Here is a 19,413-nt window from a genome sequence, read left to right as displayed (position 1 = left end):
AATAAACATGTTAGAATGGCTTGATTTTTGGTTTCCATAATCCATGTAATCAACTACATCCCTTACAGTCCCACACAAACTTGATAGATGTTTTATCAGGTTATACACCTTTTCATGATCAGTCAGCATTTTTTGACCCCTGTGTGCTTCATTTTGGCTCCATTCATCAAACTTCTGTGGAGTAGCTTGTGTACCTTACCAAAACAGTAAAGAGATAACAGAACATGTAACAGAACATTTTACCCTTAAACATAAACATGTACAAATAATTCCCTTGTACTTGTGATAAGACACAGGTGATATCTGATTACACACAAAGTAAGAGGTAATCAAAAAGTAATTAAAAATGTTTTTATTTATATCTGTATTTTCAATTGTGCATGTACATTCATGACAGATGGAATATCACAAAAGGTAAAAAAAAAATACCTGATTGCTTTTTTAGTATTATTAATTATTTAATATTGTTGTTTACTCTCATTATCATCATGTGATTCGCATATATTTCAGACTCCACATATACACAATTGGTTTGATAGATGCACTGATCTTCTATCTACACACTGGTTAATTCCTATGTCAGCTCCCACTAGTGCTGGAGAACCTTATGGAGAAGGTCTGGAGACCACTCAGAAGGAGCTGGAGCCTACATTTATCCAATAAAGTGGCAGCTGTAGTATTGTGTAAACTACAATTAATGAGTAGACACATTTCTCATGCGTAATATAACCTTCAGCTTACATCATTTACTGCTGCCTAAAGTGGAAACTGATTTGGATAATTTTATGTAGGGCCAAAAATGCAATTAATTATCTTAATATTTACTATATTGTTCAAAACAGTAGGTGTTTTTCTAATTCTGTCAGTTTTTTAAGAAACAAAATGGTCATGTACCTAAACAGTGATTTACAAAATAATAATAATAATAATAATAATAATAATAATAATAATAATAATAATAATAATAAATAAAAATTGACACATAAATCAAAAACGTGGAATGTGTGTCCAAAACTTTTTGCAGAGTATCTAAAGCCTGTTCTAATTTTAAAAAAAGCAGCTTGGGATTTAATAGTTTTTAAGGTGTCCCAATCTACAAATTATCCTGGTACACTTTAATGTTTATCCCCTAATTATATCCCACAGTACACCTCAAATGCAAACTTAAACCCACATTATTCCATTATTACTACAAGTATTCCAGAGTACAACGAAAATCAAACCACTGAAAAATCATCCATCATATTAACATCACTGCTTAAATGTTGATGTACATTATTCATTATCAGGTTCAGACTTCTGCAGTTATGATAAAACAAATACATAATTGAACTGCTAAACGCAAATATATGTATGATAATCACTAATACTAAAATACCACCATTCAAACATATAAATAAACAAACTCATTCCTGCACTCCCTCTCTCTCACCTTTTTAGCTAAAGCCATGATCAGTGTCTGAGGGATATATTTTATGTGTTTATCTACTGTATGTAAAAGTTCTGCACGAAACGGAAGCACCATTATTGTTTAAACTGTATTCAAAGCTGCTACATTGAATCACACACTTAGCTCCTGGAAGTAAACATCAGCTTTAATGCACACTTAATCTGGTATGAACAGTCATGTGCATGGAGGTCAGAAGATCATGCACACAATCATTAATGGCAGTTCTTTTTACACGGTTTATCCTGTAAATCTGTCTCTAAACAGAAGGGCTTGGCTTCTTGCTCAGATTTGGTCGATTGTCCAGGGCCAGTTGTATGGCCCAAATGCTAAGAGGTCTCATGTAAGCCAAGGAGCGATAGATCCCTTTTTCACAGTATGCTTCAGGAGTCTGAAAGGCCATTCCTGTCTGCTCCCATACTGTCCGATAGCAACCTTCAGCAGTGTGAAGACCTTCTTCTAGAAGGCCCTAAATGATTGAAATAAAGACAGCTGACATTATTAAAAAATTACCTACTAATGAAAAACAAGAAGTCTGGTCAATTAAAAGGCAAGACAGGACATCAAGTGGCATACATATTTGATAACTTCATGCACTGGACACTTTATTAGGAACCCCTGTTGGGTTTTCATTCACATAAGCCTACAGAGTTTATACAGAATGCTACAAACAACAAAAAAACATCTAGTGAGCAGCAGGTAATTTAGGCGGAAATATCTTGTTAACAAAAACGGCAGAGGAGAATAAATAGATTGGTGTAAGCTGACCAAAAGCCATGAAGGCACAGACTCACTAGACCTACATTGGGCAGATGAATGTTGGAAAAAAGCCAAGGCAGTGTTTTAGCATTCTTCAGCTGTATATTCAGCTGTGTTCGTGAGCATGTCTCCACTTGCCTCAGACTACTTTCAACAAGAGATCAACTGTCTGGAACCACTAAACAAACCACTAAACAAACTCAGAAAGTCACTGAGGTGCAGTTTATTTTTCACCATTCTCTGATGTGATGTGAACAGTTGCTAAAGCTCCTGACTTATATCTTTATGATTTTATGCATTGCACTACTGCCACAGAATTCCCATATAGGGTCTTGCATAATTGAGCATATTCCTAACATGCGTGTGTTATTCAGGAATGTGACCACCATACTCCATACTGACCTCCTGAATCATAGTAGCTGCAAGTCCATAGACAACACCAACCCAGACCTCATCTGACTGGACGCTGGAGCGATCAGGAACACCCTCTGGTCTCATGCCATTCACAGCCCCCATCTGCCCTCCTGCAAAGCTCATCACGTTCAGATCAAACACACTTTTCAGCGCACTGCGGATCTTCTCCTTAGGGAAAACCTTGAAGAAAGTAATTAACTTGCATTATGAAGGGGCACTTGTGTTAAACCAAAATATACAATATATTATGATATATAATGTGCCTGATAAACTCAAAGTCACAAAGATACATAATTATAATAGAGTTTGAATCTCTATTATGTTAAAGGTGAGCTACTGCAGAGGAATGAAGAAACAGCCACCATGTTGTTGCCCTATACATGAAGTTACAGAGATTTAAAACCCAAATTAAAAGTTTACATTAGAGTTCACAAATGCTTCTGGTAGCTCTACATGAAATTATAGAACATTTCAGTAGGCTGTTTCATAACTTTCAATGCCATGTATGACTTATATAATAGTATAATAATAAACTGAACAAAAAGTCCAAATTAAACTACAGATTAGATCTCATTAAATTTCTAGAGTTTTCCCAGCTTCTGGGGTTTTTAGAGTGTTCCATGCATTTGTACAGTACGCAATAATGAATTTTTATTTATATTTCTTCTTTTAGAATAGATGAAGGGAATGCTTCGGCGGCTTAGAAACCTAAAAAAATCTGAGTGGTGTAAATGTGGCATTAATGGGTTTTGGAGATAGGGTTCTGGGTGCAGATCTGTGAATTTCTGCATCATCTGGGAAATTAAACTGACTTCCCTTAAAAGCCACATTAGTGTTTTCTGGCACACATCATTGAAAGTGCTTGTGTTGTGAGTCTAGTGTGTTTATGGCAAATCAAAAACCCTACAAGAATTCATTAAATTAACTCAGTTCATTCATTCATTTTCTACCGCTTATCCGAACTTCTCGGGTCACGGGGAGCCTGTGCCTCAGGCATCATTGGACATCAAGGCAGGATACACCCTGGACGGAGTGCCAACCCATCGCAGGGCACACACACACACTCTCATTCACTCGCACACTACGGACAATTTTCCAGAGATGCCAATCAACCTACCATGCATGTCTTTGGACAGGGGGAGGAAACCGGAGTACCCGGAGGAAACCCCCGAGGCACGGGGAGAACATGCAAACTCCACACACAAGGCGGAGGCGGGAATCGAACCCCCAACCCTGGAGGTGTGAGGCAAATGCCCTAACCACTAAGCCACCATGCCCCCTACAAGAATTACAAACTTAAAAAAAATTCTTGAGAAAAGAATTATAAAATGAACCTCAAACTCATCATCTCCTAGTCCAGATGCCCTGAGAAACCACTGGCCTGCACACTGGTCAGACATCACACTGTTGGACATACCTCGCCCACTGCTGTCATAGTTATAGTACTTCCCTGGAAATAAAGAGGCAGGGGGGGGGGGAAAATAATAAAATTGGAAATAAGAATAAATTTGGGACTATAGCCATCTCTTTAATACTTAAGCACTGATTTACTTTATTTTAAACGTCTGCATGTTTTTAAAATGTGCAACCATGCTAAAACTCCCAAAAAACTGCAAGCTGGTGTACCAACAAGGTCTATGGATCTTGTGTCTTTCAGAGGAAAATAATAGCATGTCTTTTTTATTCCTTAACAAGTATGCACTTGGGGCTGCTTATGTTAAAATTTGCAAAATGCAGATAGGTGAATTTATATTAAACATTAATTTTGACCAAAATAAGACAAAATTCTACCATTCAATAGTTAAGACTATGCCTTGGTAGCTCAAACAATGTTAACAATAGAACCACAAATTCCCATCTTGTATGTAAAAAGCATTTACAGATCATAAAAAATCTTTCATACACCCTACCCTAGGAACAGGAGAGTTACTCTTATTCTGAGTTCATTCTGTACTTTTGTATGGACACAGCCTTTACTCAACATTATATTAGGTGCATAATTGTGCATGTGACTAGGTTTAGATTCAGTTTTACTCATTCAGGAGTCTGTAAAAAATCTGCATTTCTACCAGCTATCAAAAGGAAACACCAACCATGTAAAACCTAATTTACATATTGTTTTCACCCCTACTCTTATTGGCACAATCTTTTTTTTTCCACCCCCTATTTATTAATATTCTTGCATGCACAAATTTTGATGTTATATAGGACCTCAGTAAATCAGGATCTCTGTATCTACTCTAGTTTTCTCCCTCTGGCCTTGCAGTTTGACTGAGACTGGGCTTAATCACATCACAATTTCAGGGTAAACTCACCATTCCACAGTAGTTTATCAAAGGCGGCGCTGCCTCGCTTCAGGATGTCTCTGTAGTGCTCATACACGGAATCACTTTTCAAAAGTTGTGCCATCTTACACATTACACACACTGAGGCCAGCCATAGACCCCCGCAATATGCACTGAAACATTACAGATGAACAGCAAAATCAAAACAATCTCCTGATACAGCAATGCTATACACTTAATGTTAAGATATGTTATACAGGTATGGTCAAGTGATGTAGCTGGTGCTTATTTCCTAACTCAGAATAATTCCAGTAGATGGATTGGTGTAAATGCCTATGTCCACGGTGCCCTGTGTATTCTTGCCTCATACCTAGCGGTTTGGGATCCACCACAATGCTGACCAGAATAAAGTGGTTACTGAAGAACAATGAATGAAGATAAGGTATATGGCCAAAAGTTTCTGCACACTTGATGAAGACCCCCAAAGCTGATGTGACCACTCCTAAAGTTACCGATATCTCTCCGATACTGTATGTCTGTTTTGCTTTTCCACCCTAATGATTGCCTTCACTTGCATCAACACCTCTTCAGACTGCATACTGAAAGTTTCTGTTAACAGCTACCAAATTCACCACATGTAGAATCAATGTCAGACTTTGGGGTTGAAGTAATGTGCTTAATTTTCCCATGAAATAATGAGAAAACAGTCCACACCTGAACATGAAACTGCTGATCAAGTCAATTGTCCAGATACCTTTGAGCTGTTAAAAATGGAGAGACTATGTAAAAATGGTTGTAATTCCCAAACAGTTGAATTAAAGCTGAAAGTCAACATTTAAGAAATTTGTTTGACCCAGTTTTCATAATTTTGCCCTTTTACACCACCACAATGGCTATGAAATTAAGCACTGTCCAAATGGACCTTATTATACCTCCACTCTGCTGGGAGGACTTTCCATTAGATTTTGGAACATAGCTTTGGTGGTTTGCCCATTCAGCCAAGAAAGCATGTCTGAGGTCAGCAAAATCCAGGGTGTAGTCAGCATTCCATATCATCCCAAAGGTGTTAATTGAGATTAATGTCAAGGCTCTTTCAGGCTGTAATGGTTTCACAGCAACTTTGGCAAACAAAGGACCTTGAAGCTTGCTTAGTGAACAATGGTATTGTCCCACTCCTAAGGGTAGGGAAATATTAATGCTACAGTATACAGACATCTTCTATCCTTGTAGCAGCTCATTGGGGAAGGCCCATACATGGGTGTCATTGTCAAATGTCCATACACTTTTGGTCATATCGGATATCTTCAACAAACTGCATGTATACTGTATTATAACTAGGGTTGCAAAATTCCTGGAATTTTCAAGGTTGGAAACTTTACGGGAATATATGGGAATAAATGGAAATAAACTGGGAATTAAAAAAAAAAATGCAGAGTTGACTATAACAAGGAACCTAAATGTAGTTAAAAATAAATCTTGCAGCGTAATTTTGTTTAAAACAACAAGATTTAAGGCAATTTAATTTGTACCCTGCGTTCCTCGGTCACTTGCACACAGCACACTGCTTACTGGAGGGCCATTGAGGCCAAACCCCCTGCAGGTACTTGCATTCTTCCATAACATGCACAGTAACACTTTACTTTAGGGTCATTTAACTAGTTGCTTATTAGCATGAATATTAATAGAATATTGGCTATTTATTAGTACTTATTAAGCACATATTAATGCCTTATTCTGCATTCTTAATTGCGCCCAATCCCTAAACTTAATAACTACCTTACTAACTCTTAATAAGCAGTAAATTAGGAGTGTTACCACATGCACAGATAATTTGATGACCCTCCCCCACACACTAACTTCCCTTGAAATAAAATAAAAAATCCTTCATATATCACTTAAGGGGGGCTCATCTCCATTTTCCAGGCAATGACTACAACAGAAGCAGAGGAACACAGGAGACCTAATAAGCTTGAGAAATAATGCTTCATTTTACAGCAATCATAGGGAAACATGTTTATTACAATTATTAAGTTTATATCTGCTTATGACCCAAAAAAAAATTTATTTATGTTTGTACATGATATTTCCCTATATTTCCAAATAATTCCAGTTATGGCAGTTTTTTGTTCTGTGCAAGCCTATGGGGTTCTTTGAGCCATGGATTTCATTTCAAGTAAAGAAGCTTTTATTGTCATTTCAACCATATAAAGCTGTTGCAGTACACAGTTAAATGAGACAACGCTTCTCCAGCACCATGCTACATAAACAAAGACAGTGCTAAGGACTTAGTAAGTTAGTCCTAGATACATAAAGTGCAACTGTGCAACCTGGTGCAAACAATGCAGGACAAGACAAACAAGACAGACAAGACAGTGCAGGACAGAAAGACAGTGTAGACAAAAAAAAAGTACAAGACAATACACAAAAGACAATAAACAGAAACAGCACAGACCAGTGTACATACTGTATGTTCAAACAATATTGCATGTGCAGAAATACTGGAATGAAAACAGTATTATAGCAGCAGTTTATATTGCAAAGGATTGTGCAAAACAGCAAACGACTGAAATGAGACAGCATGCTCAAAGAGCAAAAAAAAGTGCGCGCGCAATGGATAGATATATATTGGAAGTGTGTGTACAAGTCCATACAGTTGATGTGTGACAGTTGATATCCCTACCGGTGATTATAATAAAAGGAAATATCATAAACAGTGATTAGTAACAGCTGTAGGATTCTGTGTAACCATTCATTAAAAGTGCACTCATGTAATAGGTCAGTATATAATTCAGCACTGTATTTAGTTGATTTGTACTTTTTCCCATCTTACCATAACATGATTTGTCTATACTGCATTTACAACAGAATGAACATGTCTATGAACTTGTTTTTCCACTAACTACACAAGATTCATTCTTCACATACTTTTTTTTTAACAATGTATACAGCTTTGTCCCTAAGGTTTCACACACACACACAAAAACACAAAAAAAACACCTCTCTGTTTCTCAGCCTCCCTTTAAAACTAACCTGGGACCTGTTACAATCCATCCATCATAGGTCTGGTCGGCATAGCCGGAGTTCTCTATTAGGCCATCCCCATCTTTATCAAACTTCATTTCAGTCTCCATAATCACCTGAGAGAATGAAGCAAACATCAGGGAAGCTAAAGGACATATTCAGACATTAACAAGTAAGGTATCATGTAGTTAACTATTAACAATAACAATAATAATAAGACTTTTAGTTCTTCAGTTCATGCTGCAAATAGCAGTATGCCTTGCAGCTTACTAAAATGATATTATTAAACTTCAAATATAATTTTATTGGCTTAATAAAAGTTACCAGTATATCTTTGAGATTCATTAAACTCGCAATGAATATATTAGATAGATACATTTTACCTAAAGTTTTTTTTTCTTCAAAAAGCATTGGTTTAATAATACCACCTCATCATTTAAACTCACCTGACAAATGGGCCACATGTCCTTCAGGTACTGCAGGTCCTGAGTTAGATGATAGTCACGATAGACCTGCAGAACAAATTTCAGGTTCAGGTCTTTCCAATCCGCTGTGTCATGGATCTGATAGGCATTAACACGCTGCCAAGGCTCGTCGTCTAATAAATGAGAAAAAAAGTATTTAATTTTCAGTGCCTCCAACAGAGTCAACATTTTTACTTTGCTCAGATGAACTGGACTTGGTCATGACAAATCCATTTGGTATTGTTAGAGCATTAAGGTATATCAAACCCGTTTTTATGTTTAATGTAAAAGGGACACAGGAACGGCACTACTGTTTCAATGAATTCTTAGCAAATGTTTCTAATTTGCCCAGCTTTCCCATTTTCCCCATTATTAGCTTCTATTTACAAGTTTAAATGGTTACCAGTCACATTATACAAATGTAAACATTGACATGAAAAAAAGTACATATTCATCTGTTGGATAAAATGGATTATTACTAACCTGGGTCTCCTATATCATGAGGTACTACATTCCTGGTCTTAACTGGTGACCAAAGCCCATTCATAAGGTTCACCCTTTGTGTGGGGTCATACTGTACCACACTACCAGCTATGAATGACAAGAGTAAGAATGGAGAGAGAGAGAGAGAGAGAGAGAGAGAGAGAGAGAGAGAGAGAGAGAGAGAGCAAGGAATAAAGTGAAGACTAGTAAAAAGGTAGAATTACTGAATAGAGTGCTGGTAAAAAATAAACTAAACACAGGAAACGTGAGAACAGTTCTTCTCACCAATATCATACTGTAGACTCAGAGCCAGTTTGGGCCAGAGCATGATAAGTGCAAAGGAGGCATAGAAGTGAACATCGTACGTGTTGTACATTCTGTACTCCTGACCTACAATCAATAAACAGAGAAAGATGCTGGATTAACACTTCAGGACCACTTCAGCTGGAATTGGAATAAACAGAATTCCAAATAGAATGAATTACCTTTAAATTAAAGACAGATTTTTCTCTAATGGGACCAAACTATCACCACAAGTTTTCCCCCATCGAAATATAAACAGTAAAAAATTAAAAACACCGTATGACCAAAAGTATGTGAACACCTGACCATTAAACATGTGGGCCTTCCCTAAACTGTGGGGCCTAACCCAAACTGGTTTAAGCATGACAGTACTCCAAGCTTCATACCAATATGCTTAGTCATGGGCGGTGCATAAGAACACAAGTTGTGCCAAAATAGAAAGTGCTCCAGAGCATTCTCTCAGTAATGCTCTTATGGCCTTGGTCCAAAATTTTGTGCAAAGCCTTCCTAAAAGGATAGAGACTGTTATTACAACCAAAGTCCATATTAATGATCAAGTGTCCATAAACTTGTGGCCATACAGCATAGGACCTAAACAAAAAACCACCAAAATCAAGTGACTTCTCCATTTGATCCACCTCGGTCATGCTCAAACACAGATACTTTTGTTTTTGCTTTTTTTTTTTTTTACATTCAATAATTCACAACAAACAGGTACATTTACAATAAAGAAGTTTGTTTTTTTTTTCCAGTAAGTATTTGGTTTTGACACCATGTCTGGAGAGCCAATTTTAGATACTTACCTTCTAAATAGGCAAAGCGGCCATACTCCTTGAGGACAGGGGGCTGAGCTGGAAGACCACCTTCTTCTGAACGAAGACCTCCACTAACATCACAGTCCTCAGGAAGCTCTACCCACACTGTCCCTCCATCCACAACGAAGTATAATTCATTAAACAAAGCTGATTTATACCAGGAAGGGAGAGAACTGAAAAAACACATACACATATATACGGGTTATATGTACAAAAAATAAGGAAATATTGCCACATATCATGAAATATAATATATACTGCAATATAATATCATGAAATAAGGAAATAATGCCACAACTAGGAGACAGAATAGGCAGAAATTTTTTTGCTGAAAAATTTAACAAAAATCACCACATTGCAGGTCTACACTACAATTAATGCAGGATTAACTGCATTAACTACGTACCCGTCATCCAGAATGGGTCTTTGCCATTCCTTAATATAATTTTCCCAGTCTTTGTAGTGTGTAAGTGCATAGTGTGAGAGAGCCGGGCCTGCATCTCCTTTAGTGCCATAGTAACGTGCATAACGTCTAATAGGAAGACACATAATATTCTATTATTTCTTTGTGGTCACTTATTTATTTTAATTATTTGATACAATAACAAAAAAGAAATGTGTCTACCTGATGTGCTCTCTTTCCCTTGAGCCAAAAGTAATTTTTGGCATGTCCCAGGCCAGGCAGAATTCTAGACTGTTGTGTTCATGAGCAGACACAGAGCAGCCCACCGCCAGGGCTGCTGCCACCATCTCTCCTTTCCGAGTTAGAGGGCTGGAGCCAGGGGGTGAATCTAACTGTCCATCACTCATCAGGTCACTCCAAACGGCCTTTCCGGTATCATTTGGATTGAACGCAGTCTGGTGGGTGATCTTTTTGTTGGACTAAACCCACGATCGACACACATTAACAAATCAGCTGAGCATACAGGAAATGTTCACAAGCATTGTGTGTGTGCAAGCTCATTAATATAAAACCTAAGCTGTATAGTACAGAATCATTTAGTACAATATGGCGTTTAATCATATCAGATGTTGTGAATAAATCACATTAGGTGTGCCGTCAAAAATTCAGTGATAAGGCCTGACCTGAAAGGAGTTACTAAAACCAAATGTTAATTATTTCTCTCTGATGGCTCATTCTGAAGTATTTTATTCCTATTAGTCAAAGTAACTTTCTAATGCTAACAATTTGATATTAATTAATAAGGAATAATTTACTTTTAATCAATTTATAATATAACAAAAAAAATCAATAATAAGGTGTGGTACCTGTTCTCGAGCCGCCATACACAGTGTGTACGGGTTCACTGGTGAGCAGTGGTGAAGCAAAACCCCTGACACGGACTCTCCCTCTCTTTCCAAATTGAATGGTTCATTCCAGTGACCCCCACATTTTTCATCCTTGTGGCCTGATCCGTTGGCCATGGTAAACATGATTGTGACATCTAGTGCATAATCATTCTTGTTCTCTATATCCCACACGAACACAGCAACCGGAAAACTTGAGTCCTGTGAATGAAAAAAGGGCAGGTTATTTACAATAAAACAACCAAATTAATTACCTAATGGTATAAATAAATGTTTACAACGCAATCCATCCTTTTCTGTATTGTACAGAACACAATATGATGAACAGTGTTACAATCATTACTTACAATCTTTCAGAATGGTTTTTGATGGATATTAACGTGGCTACTGTCAGAATATGAAAATAAAATGCTGCTTAACCACTTTTTTATTTACTCTATTGGGGGCATCAACAAATGATATGATACCCTGCAGCTAAAACAATGTACGGAGAATATCAAGGTGTCAATGAATATCATGATGAACACTATTATTTTGCTTTTTGTATATTGCAGTGTTCAGTCAATCACCTTGTAGTTGTGTGGGATGACAGGTGACACCTGCCTGCATGTGAGTGTCACGTTCTGACCAGGCAGCTGATAAACTGTCCAGGCTCTGGGAAATAGTGCATGGTAGAATGCAAATGCACCGCAGTAACCCCAATTCCAGTCCTGCAGTGTGTGAGGATGTTCAGTGGACAACACTTGCTGATAGATCGTCTGACCATCCTTACGCAGGCACACTGTAAACTGAGCAAGAAGAGAATAACTTAAGGAGCAAAGTGATGAAAACATATACAGGTGTATGGACGGGAATTTCACTTTTAGATCAGTCTAAAGTGAAGAACGCTAAAATAAAAGATACATTATCAGTTACACAGCCTGTCAAGTTGTTACCATCATTAGTACTGCTATAATTGTAGGTGTTTCATAATTTTTATTTCCCAGGAGCGACAGAAATCTATGAACATCTCTACACCTTAATCTTTAAAAATGTCAGGATCTTTATGAACATGCAATGCATCCACCTGCCTGCTAACACACATTTGTTACAGGTAGACATGGGTGAGATTTCAGTACACTTTACTTCGACGGTTTTGGACCTTCGTCCTATAAGGAAGCCATGGTGCAAGAGGGCTTTCCTAATGATTTGATAGAGATGATTTAATGCATATGCAACAGCCTACATTCACCAGATCTTAATCTAGTTGTAAATCTGTAGGACACAATCTCACCCTCAAAATATTACAGTTTTTTTCAGTCGCTAACAAGCGTTTGTCCAAACAGTTGTCACATTTTCAAAACTCTAAACACAATTAGCACAGCATCAGTCTTTTGTGGCCATACCATTCACAAATTTCATGTCGTTTTCACACAATATGCAATCAGTGAACACATTTCCACAATGCTTACATTTTCTTAACAGACAAGCTATACCTCCCAACAAAATTATGGATTGTTTTTGTAGTATTCACAAATGTTAACACACAACATCCCACAATAGAAAAAACAATATTCCAAACCTTAGATACAGTATAAAAACCTCTGCTTCTGCAATGATATCAGTTCAAAAACAACATATCTCAGCTGATAATAAACAAACAATTGAATAATTGACACACAGCTGATTTATGTTGGGTGAATTGGGCCAACCACAGCTGATTCCAGTCTGGCTTAGACTCAGTGGCAGGGGTTATTTTTTCTATTACTATAAAATGAGGACTTTGAGGAGTGATGTTTTTGGAAACAGAAACAGAAAAAGACAAACACTGTAATGTCTGGCAAGGGAGAGGTGCAGTGAGAGGTACAGTGAGAGGTGCAGTAGGAGGTACAGTAGGAGGTGCAGTAGGAGGTGCAGTGAGAGGTGCAGTGAGAGGTGCAGTGAGAGGTGCAGTGAGAGGTGCAGTGAGAGGTGCAGTGAGAGGTACAGTGAGAGGTGCAGTGAGAGGTGCAGTGAGAGGTACAGTGAGAGGTACAGTGAGAGGTACAGTGAGAGGTACAGTGAGAGGTGCAGTAGGAGGTGCAGTGAGAGGTACAGTAGGAGGTGCAGTGAGAGGTGCAGTGAGAGGTGCAGGTGCAGGAAGAGGAGCAGGCCCAAGGAGAGGGCAAGGTAGAGGTGTAAGAATGTGTGGTGGTGGCATTCCAAGGGCTGCAAGAACAGTATTAATTCGTGCCACTATCACTGACCATGTAATCAACCACGGTCTCTCAATAAGAGAGGCTGGTGAAAAAGTGCAACCCGATTTGAGGCGGTCAACGGTTGCCTCCATTACTCGCATCTTTCAACAAACCAACAGGTAAGTATTGCATTTTTTTCTGCATGGAGGTGGAAGGTTTATGACCATCAGCCACATGACCAGATGCCCCTCCTTGAAGCCATGGATGCTGGCTGCAGGGAGATCACAGTTCAAGATTGCCAAGGGTGCATCCGACATACCAAGCGGTTTTATCCCAGGTGCATCGCCTTGGATAATATCAGATGTGATGTTGATGAAAACATGTGGCCTAACTCTGAAGATCGCAGGGATTAGATACATTAATTTTGTGCTATTTTTAGTTCCCCCTTCTTATCTGGGCTTTTTGCTGTTTTGTTTTGTTCTTCAGAATGCTCTTATATATGATATTTTGTTCACTGTAAGCAATACTGTAAAACTTTTTCTGTTCTATTATATTGTGTTTCTACTGTACCTCCTTTAGTAAACAGTAAAGAAAAAAATAACTGATTTGCTTTTTACTGGAATGCATTTGAATGTGAACATTACTGTACATGTGGACATACAGTGCCAGTATTTTGAAACCTGGTGTACTTTGATTGACTGCATATACCTTGTGAAGTGAAAACAAGTGTTATTCTTTGACAGAATAATTTCATTTTGAGTCAGATTTCCAGTGTTTCGGTAAAGTTAGTGTGTGCAGAGAAAGATGTGTTCTGTTTTGAAATGGAGAGTTAGTATATATTTAACAAAATGTGTTTTTGAGAGGAAAATTATCAATTTGGCCAATTGTGTTTTGTAGGTGTAAGTCTGTGTTAAGAGTTTAGAAAAATTATCTTAAGTATAGGTAAGCGCTTGTTAGCGATTGAAAAAAACTAACTTAACATGGTGTTCCATTGACTTGTAGAATCTGTGTCAAGGAGTATTGAAGCTGCTCTGAGGCTCATGGTGACATCTATACACAAATAGAGTCACCCACCCACCCAGGGAGAGTCAGAGATATACCTGGTCAGCAATGACTGTTTTGTAGTGATACATTCCTGGGTTTAGTTGCCACCTGCAGAACTCCCCTTTCCATCCACGTGTAATGCTTCCTCCTCCAATGCCACCCAGAGGAGCACCTACACACAAGAAGGAACATTATAATCATTCGCTCTTTTCTCTTTTCTTGCTAGATTTCTGTAAAACACTGAGCACTTACCATAAATCTGCCTTAGAGGCAAAGCCTTGAATATGTCTATAAAGGGCGCTTTCTTCTCAATCTGTGTTCTCTGGTACCACCATTTTAAATACCTACACACACACAAATATAAGAGAAACGACACGGGATTAAGCACCAATCCAATACAAATATTTCAATATAGATATATTTAGTGAATTTTAGGGTGATGTTTACCTTTAATTCTCATTACATTACCTACTAAACGAGTCACACAATTTATCTATAGGAGCAATACGTCTGGGAAGCTTTTCAATAGTTGTTACCTACATCACACACATGTTGGTATACACACATTATGAAAAAAGGGAACACTAATTCCCTCAAGCCAGTCTTCACCCAAAAAACCACTGAGAGATACAGAACTGTTCCTCTGCTTAAATTGTCTGTTGTTTTATTTGGCTCGTTGTCAAGCAAGGCTCTTTTTTTTAGAGCGCATACGGACATCCTGGCATTATATTCTATAGAATTTCATGACAAAAAAACTAGACTTCAATCCTGAAGAGAGCAAAGCAGCACAAAACCATTCAGCCTCTTCCTGACTGTCACTAGTGATGAGGTTTGCAGTCTACACCAGTACAATGAAGCGTGCATTCACCCAAAACGTTAACATTTGTCTTATCTGTGCGTGGGACTTTGTTCCATTAATGCTGAACATCCACATTGGCAACAATAAGCAGTTTGTTAAGCGCATTTCCATATGCTCACATTAATCTCTTGTGTTTTTCTTCTGTCATTTATAAATGCATACACAGCTGTTTGCAGGACCGTAGCACTGTTGGTTAAAAATAAATGTCTTTCAGACAAACAAACAAAAAAAGGATCCCGCTACAGTGTAGGATTGACCAGAACAAAGCTGGGGAAAGTCTAACTAGATTCATTGCCCTTTTTCATAGACTAACAACCTCCCCACTTGTTGTAATTCTTCACCATGCTCAATACTAAACAAAACAAAACACTAAATATGCAAAGTGTTAAAAGGCAGAATGATTATTAGGCATAACGGTATTATGTTTCAGTGCATGAACCTAACAGCTGTGGTGTGAGTGAGGTAAAGGCAGGTAGGCTGTTTATATAGCAGTATTTCAGTACACATCAGAGTGGTTTTCATGTATCAGTCATTTGGCCATAGACCAAAATCAAACAACATTTAGATGAACGATCATTAACTAAATAGATTTGTACATGAGCAGAAACTCCTCTGCTTTTGACTCCACCACACTGAAATGAAACATGTACAGATTATTTTCATGCACTGCAAGACACATAACTCCCAGTTCAATCATTAACACAGACTTGCAATACTATCCATGATCACTGTGGATCAATTATTAACTCTCACTGGCATGAACCGCACCCGTATGTTGCATAAAACTAATACCAGCACTGATAAAATTGATCCCTAAGGCATGTTTTATTCATTAAATGGTAGCAATATTTGGTCTTTTAGTTATGAAATGGTATTTTTTATTTCCAAACCATTTTAAATTGAATTTTCAACTAAAATTCTAAATTAACCAAGTTCATTCATTCATTCATTTTCTACCGCTTATCCGAACTTCTCAGGTCACGGGGAGCCTGTGGCATCATCATCTTAGGCATCATCGGGCATCAAGGCAGGATACACCCTGGATGGAGTGCCAACCCATCGCAGGGCACACTCTCATTCACTCACACACTACGGACAATTTTCCAGAGATGCCAATCAACCTACCATGCATGTCTTTGGACCGGGGGAGGAAACCGGAGTACCCAGAGGAAACCCCCGAAGCACGGGGAGAACATGCAAACTCCACACACAAGGCAGAGGTGGGAATCGAACCCCCAACCCAGTAGGTGTGAGGCAAACGTGCTAACCACTAAGCCACCGTGTCCCCAATTGACTAAGTTTTATTGGCTTAATCAATTCAACAGAATTCTTGATTTTAAATAAGCATTCAGTCTCGATTAATTGACATTTTAGACACACAGTCAGAATAACATCTAGATATGCAAACATAGTCAATCACAGAAACTCCCCACGTTCAGAAATTCAACATTCAATCTATCGGTAAGAGTCTACCTGCATAAGTCTTTGGATAAATTTTGTAATGTGGTATATAAGGCTCAGTTTCAGACACTATAAATTTTGTTGTTCTTCCTGTCGTTATTCCGCTGTTAGAAATAACCTACTGGTCTTTGCTCAGTTCCATAGGGTTCAACATAAAAGTCATTCACAATCAGATATTGAGCTAGGGAATAAAAGCTCAGTTCAGGTCTAGCTATAGTAGTATGGTTCATTATACTGGTGAGGGTGTGGTAAGGCAATTCATCTAGTGAGTTTAGATTTAAGTGCAGTAAATGTAGTAGATAAGCAAAATAACAAAATGTATTTGATTAAAAAGGTTTATATAACTAATGAACAAAGCACAATGCCATGAGCAGAAACCTTAAACGTAAATAATGATTTCTTTAACAAGGGGTGAGTAGAGAAGTATTTTTCAAACTATATCCATTATAAAGTCAGAAAATCTCCAACCCACCCTTCTGGTTAGATTGCATTACATTCAGTGGTAAAGCTGAAATCCTGTTGCACAACTCCATTTCTTAATGAGTAAAATTAATGATTTTCTAAATAAAAACACACACATCTCAGTTTTTCCCCTACAGGTAACTTATCAATAAATCTAATACTAGACTTGATGAGATAATACAAACTGTTCAGAATTGTGTTGCAGGAGATACAAAAGATTTTATGGCTTTATTGCTAATGTGATGTTTAACAGCTTTTTATTCTTGAACTTTGCTCCAACAAAACACATTTAAGTCCTAAGTAGTTTTATAGACACATTAGAGACATTTATAGACCTAACTAGTTTCAGTACATCCCACACTTATGGAGCACAGAACTTATATAAAATCTAGATACTATATATAGATAAACCTAGATACTATATATAGATAAATCTAGATACTATATATAATAAAACTAGATACTATATAGATAAATCTAGATACTATATATATATATATATATATATATATATATATATATATATATATATATATATATATATAGATAGATAGATATAGATATAGATATAGATAGATAAATCTAGATTATATAAATAGATAAATCTAAAGCAGAATCATATTCAGATTTATTGCCCAAGGAATTTGGTTCCAGCAGTTTGTGACTCTCAAAGGTACAGACATAAATAACAATACTATACAAGAAAACTATATAGATAGATAGATAGATAGAGAGAGAGAGAGAGAGAGAGAGAGAGAGAGAGAGAGATAAAACTAGACACTATATATAGATAAATCTAGATAATATATATAGATAACTCTAGATAATATATATAGATATAATATATATAAACCTAGATGCTATATATAGATAAATCTAGATACTATATATAGTTAAAACTAGAAAGTTATATAGAAAAACAATAGGAACAAAGTTCTTGCGTTTTAAAAACAATAAATCTGCAGGACAAGACATGCTGTTTAGGGCTCTTTTCTTTTGAGAGTGTTTTAAAAGAAAGCAAGAAGAACTTTGGGTTTTTTAAGGCCTTATAAACATCCTGAACATTTTGAGACCTTTGATTCTTTGTGCTGTTCAGAAACAAACCCATTGCGACATAAAATAAACAGGAACACATGCTGTCATCATTCTGCTGCGGCATGTTTATGTATTTGTACCTGAAGCCCAAGCCGATGTGCTGCATGATGTGAGACAGGGACACGTCTTTAGCCTGAAAAGGTTTTCTTTTCTCCTTAAACTCGTGCCGCAGACAGATCCTCCAGCCATCCTTAGGTACACAGAATCCGGTTTCAGTGCCTTCATACCCGGCCATGAGCTCGGATAACGACCTCTTGTCGTTTAAATCCATCCTGGTGTCTTTGTGTGTACAGATCAAACCTACACTATAGTCACGGTGATGCTGATTTAGTTTCTATTCCAGGAGCAAGACCATGAGGCTCAGATTAAATCCTAAACAACAGACGCTGTTATTGTTCTCTGTCTATCTGTCTGTCTACCTGCCTGTCTCTCTCTCTCTGTCTATCTGCCTGCCTGTCCGTCTATCTGTCTGTCTGACCTACAGACAGGATGCGATGGTGACTTTGTTTGCAGATCGACGCCATCCATATACACAGTCATCCAGGTTTTACATCTGTTTCACCACTCTGGTGTCTAAATCACACAAATGCACGTTTACACGTATCTCACGATAAGAATTATAACGCTGCGGGTGAGATTCGTGTCCCAAATAGGCATTTTAGTTCAGTTAAGATAAACTCTTTTTGCCGACTGTACCATCTTTCCAACACACGGAGGTGGATTACCGCAGACCACAAGTTTAATTAAAAATCATATACGCATAACACATAACCATACGTAAGATTTATTTTAATTATACATGATACGCACTACGACAATGCTTTAACAGGTAATTATAAGTAAGGAAAAGACGTTCGTGTTTGTAACAAAAAAAACTGAATTCCCCCTTTTTTGTCTGTAGTCGACTCCTAATGAGTCGCACATCGCCACGGAACTTTTCGTGATGGCCAACAAAATATATACCGGAGATGAGGCGTTTAAACTTTAAACGTTTCTTATTTTATTATTATTATTATTATCATGATATATTTACTCAC

At 37.5% G+C, this 19,413-nt stretch overlaps 1 protein-coding gene across 1 annotated transcript; it reads right to left on the bottom strand.

Moving 5' to 3' along the window:
- Positions 1 to 337: 337 nt before the first annotated feature.
- gba2 (glucosidase, beta (bile acid) 2) lies at positions 338 to 19,217 on the bottom strand. The gene is made up of 16 exons (XM_027178289.2): positions 18,457 to 19,217; positions 14,752 to 14,843; positions 14,556 to 14,671; positions 11,869 to 12,087; positions 11,261 to 11,500; positions 10,617 to 10,873; positions 10,398 to 10,523; positions 9,980 to 10,164; positions 9,159 to 9,263; positions 8,874 to 8,981; positions 8,373 to 8,524; positions 7,936 to 8,042; positions 4,936 to 5,078; positions 3,955 to 4,070; positions 2,609 to 2,800; positions 338 to 1,916 (listed from the first exon to the last, which is right to left on the bottom strand). Exons 1-16 carry the CDS (start codon positions 18,645 to 18,647, stop codon positions 1,707 to 1,709), a joined length of 2,559 nt encoding a protein of 852 aa, XP_027034090.1. The 5' UTR covers positions 18,648 to 19,217; the 3' UTR covers positions 338 to 1,706.
- Between the last annotated feature and the right edge of the window lie 196 nt (positions 19,218 to 19,413).

This window comes from Tachysurus fulvidraco, chromosome 1 (genome assembly GCF_022655615.1).
Source record: "Tachysurus fulvidraco isolate hzauxx_2018 chromosome 1, HZAU_PFXX_2.0, whole genome shotgun sequence".
Lineage (NCBI taxonomy): Eukaryota > Metazoa > Chordata > Actinopteri > Siluriformes > Bagridae > Tachysurus > Tachysurus fulvidraco.
The sequence above is the reverse complement of the archived record's forward strand: the minus strand, read 5'-3'. Positions and strand labels throughout refer to the sequence as shown.

Excerpts from the sequence above, each read along its gene's own strand:
- gba2 (XM_027178289.2), bottom strand. The coding sequence starts at position 18,647 with ATGGATTTAAACGACAAGAGGTCGTTATCCGAGCTCATGGCCGGGTAT. Across the intron at positions 11,501-11,868 it reads TCATCCCACACAACTACAAG|GACTCAAGTTTTCCGGTTGC; the intron begins GTGATTGACTGA and ends TTTCATTCACAG. Across the intron at positions 8,982-9,158 it reads GAGTCTACAGTATGATATTG|CTGGTAGTGTGGTACAGTAT; the intron begins GTGAGAAGAACT and ends TGTCATTCATAG.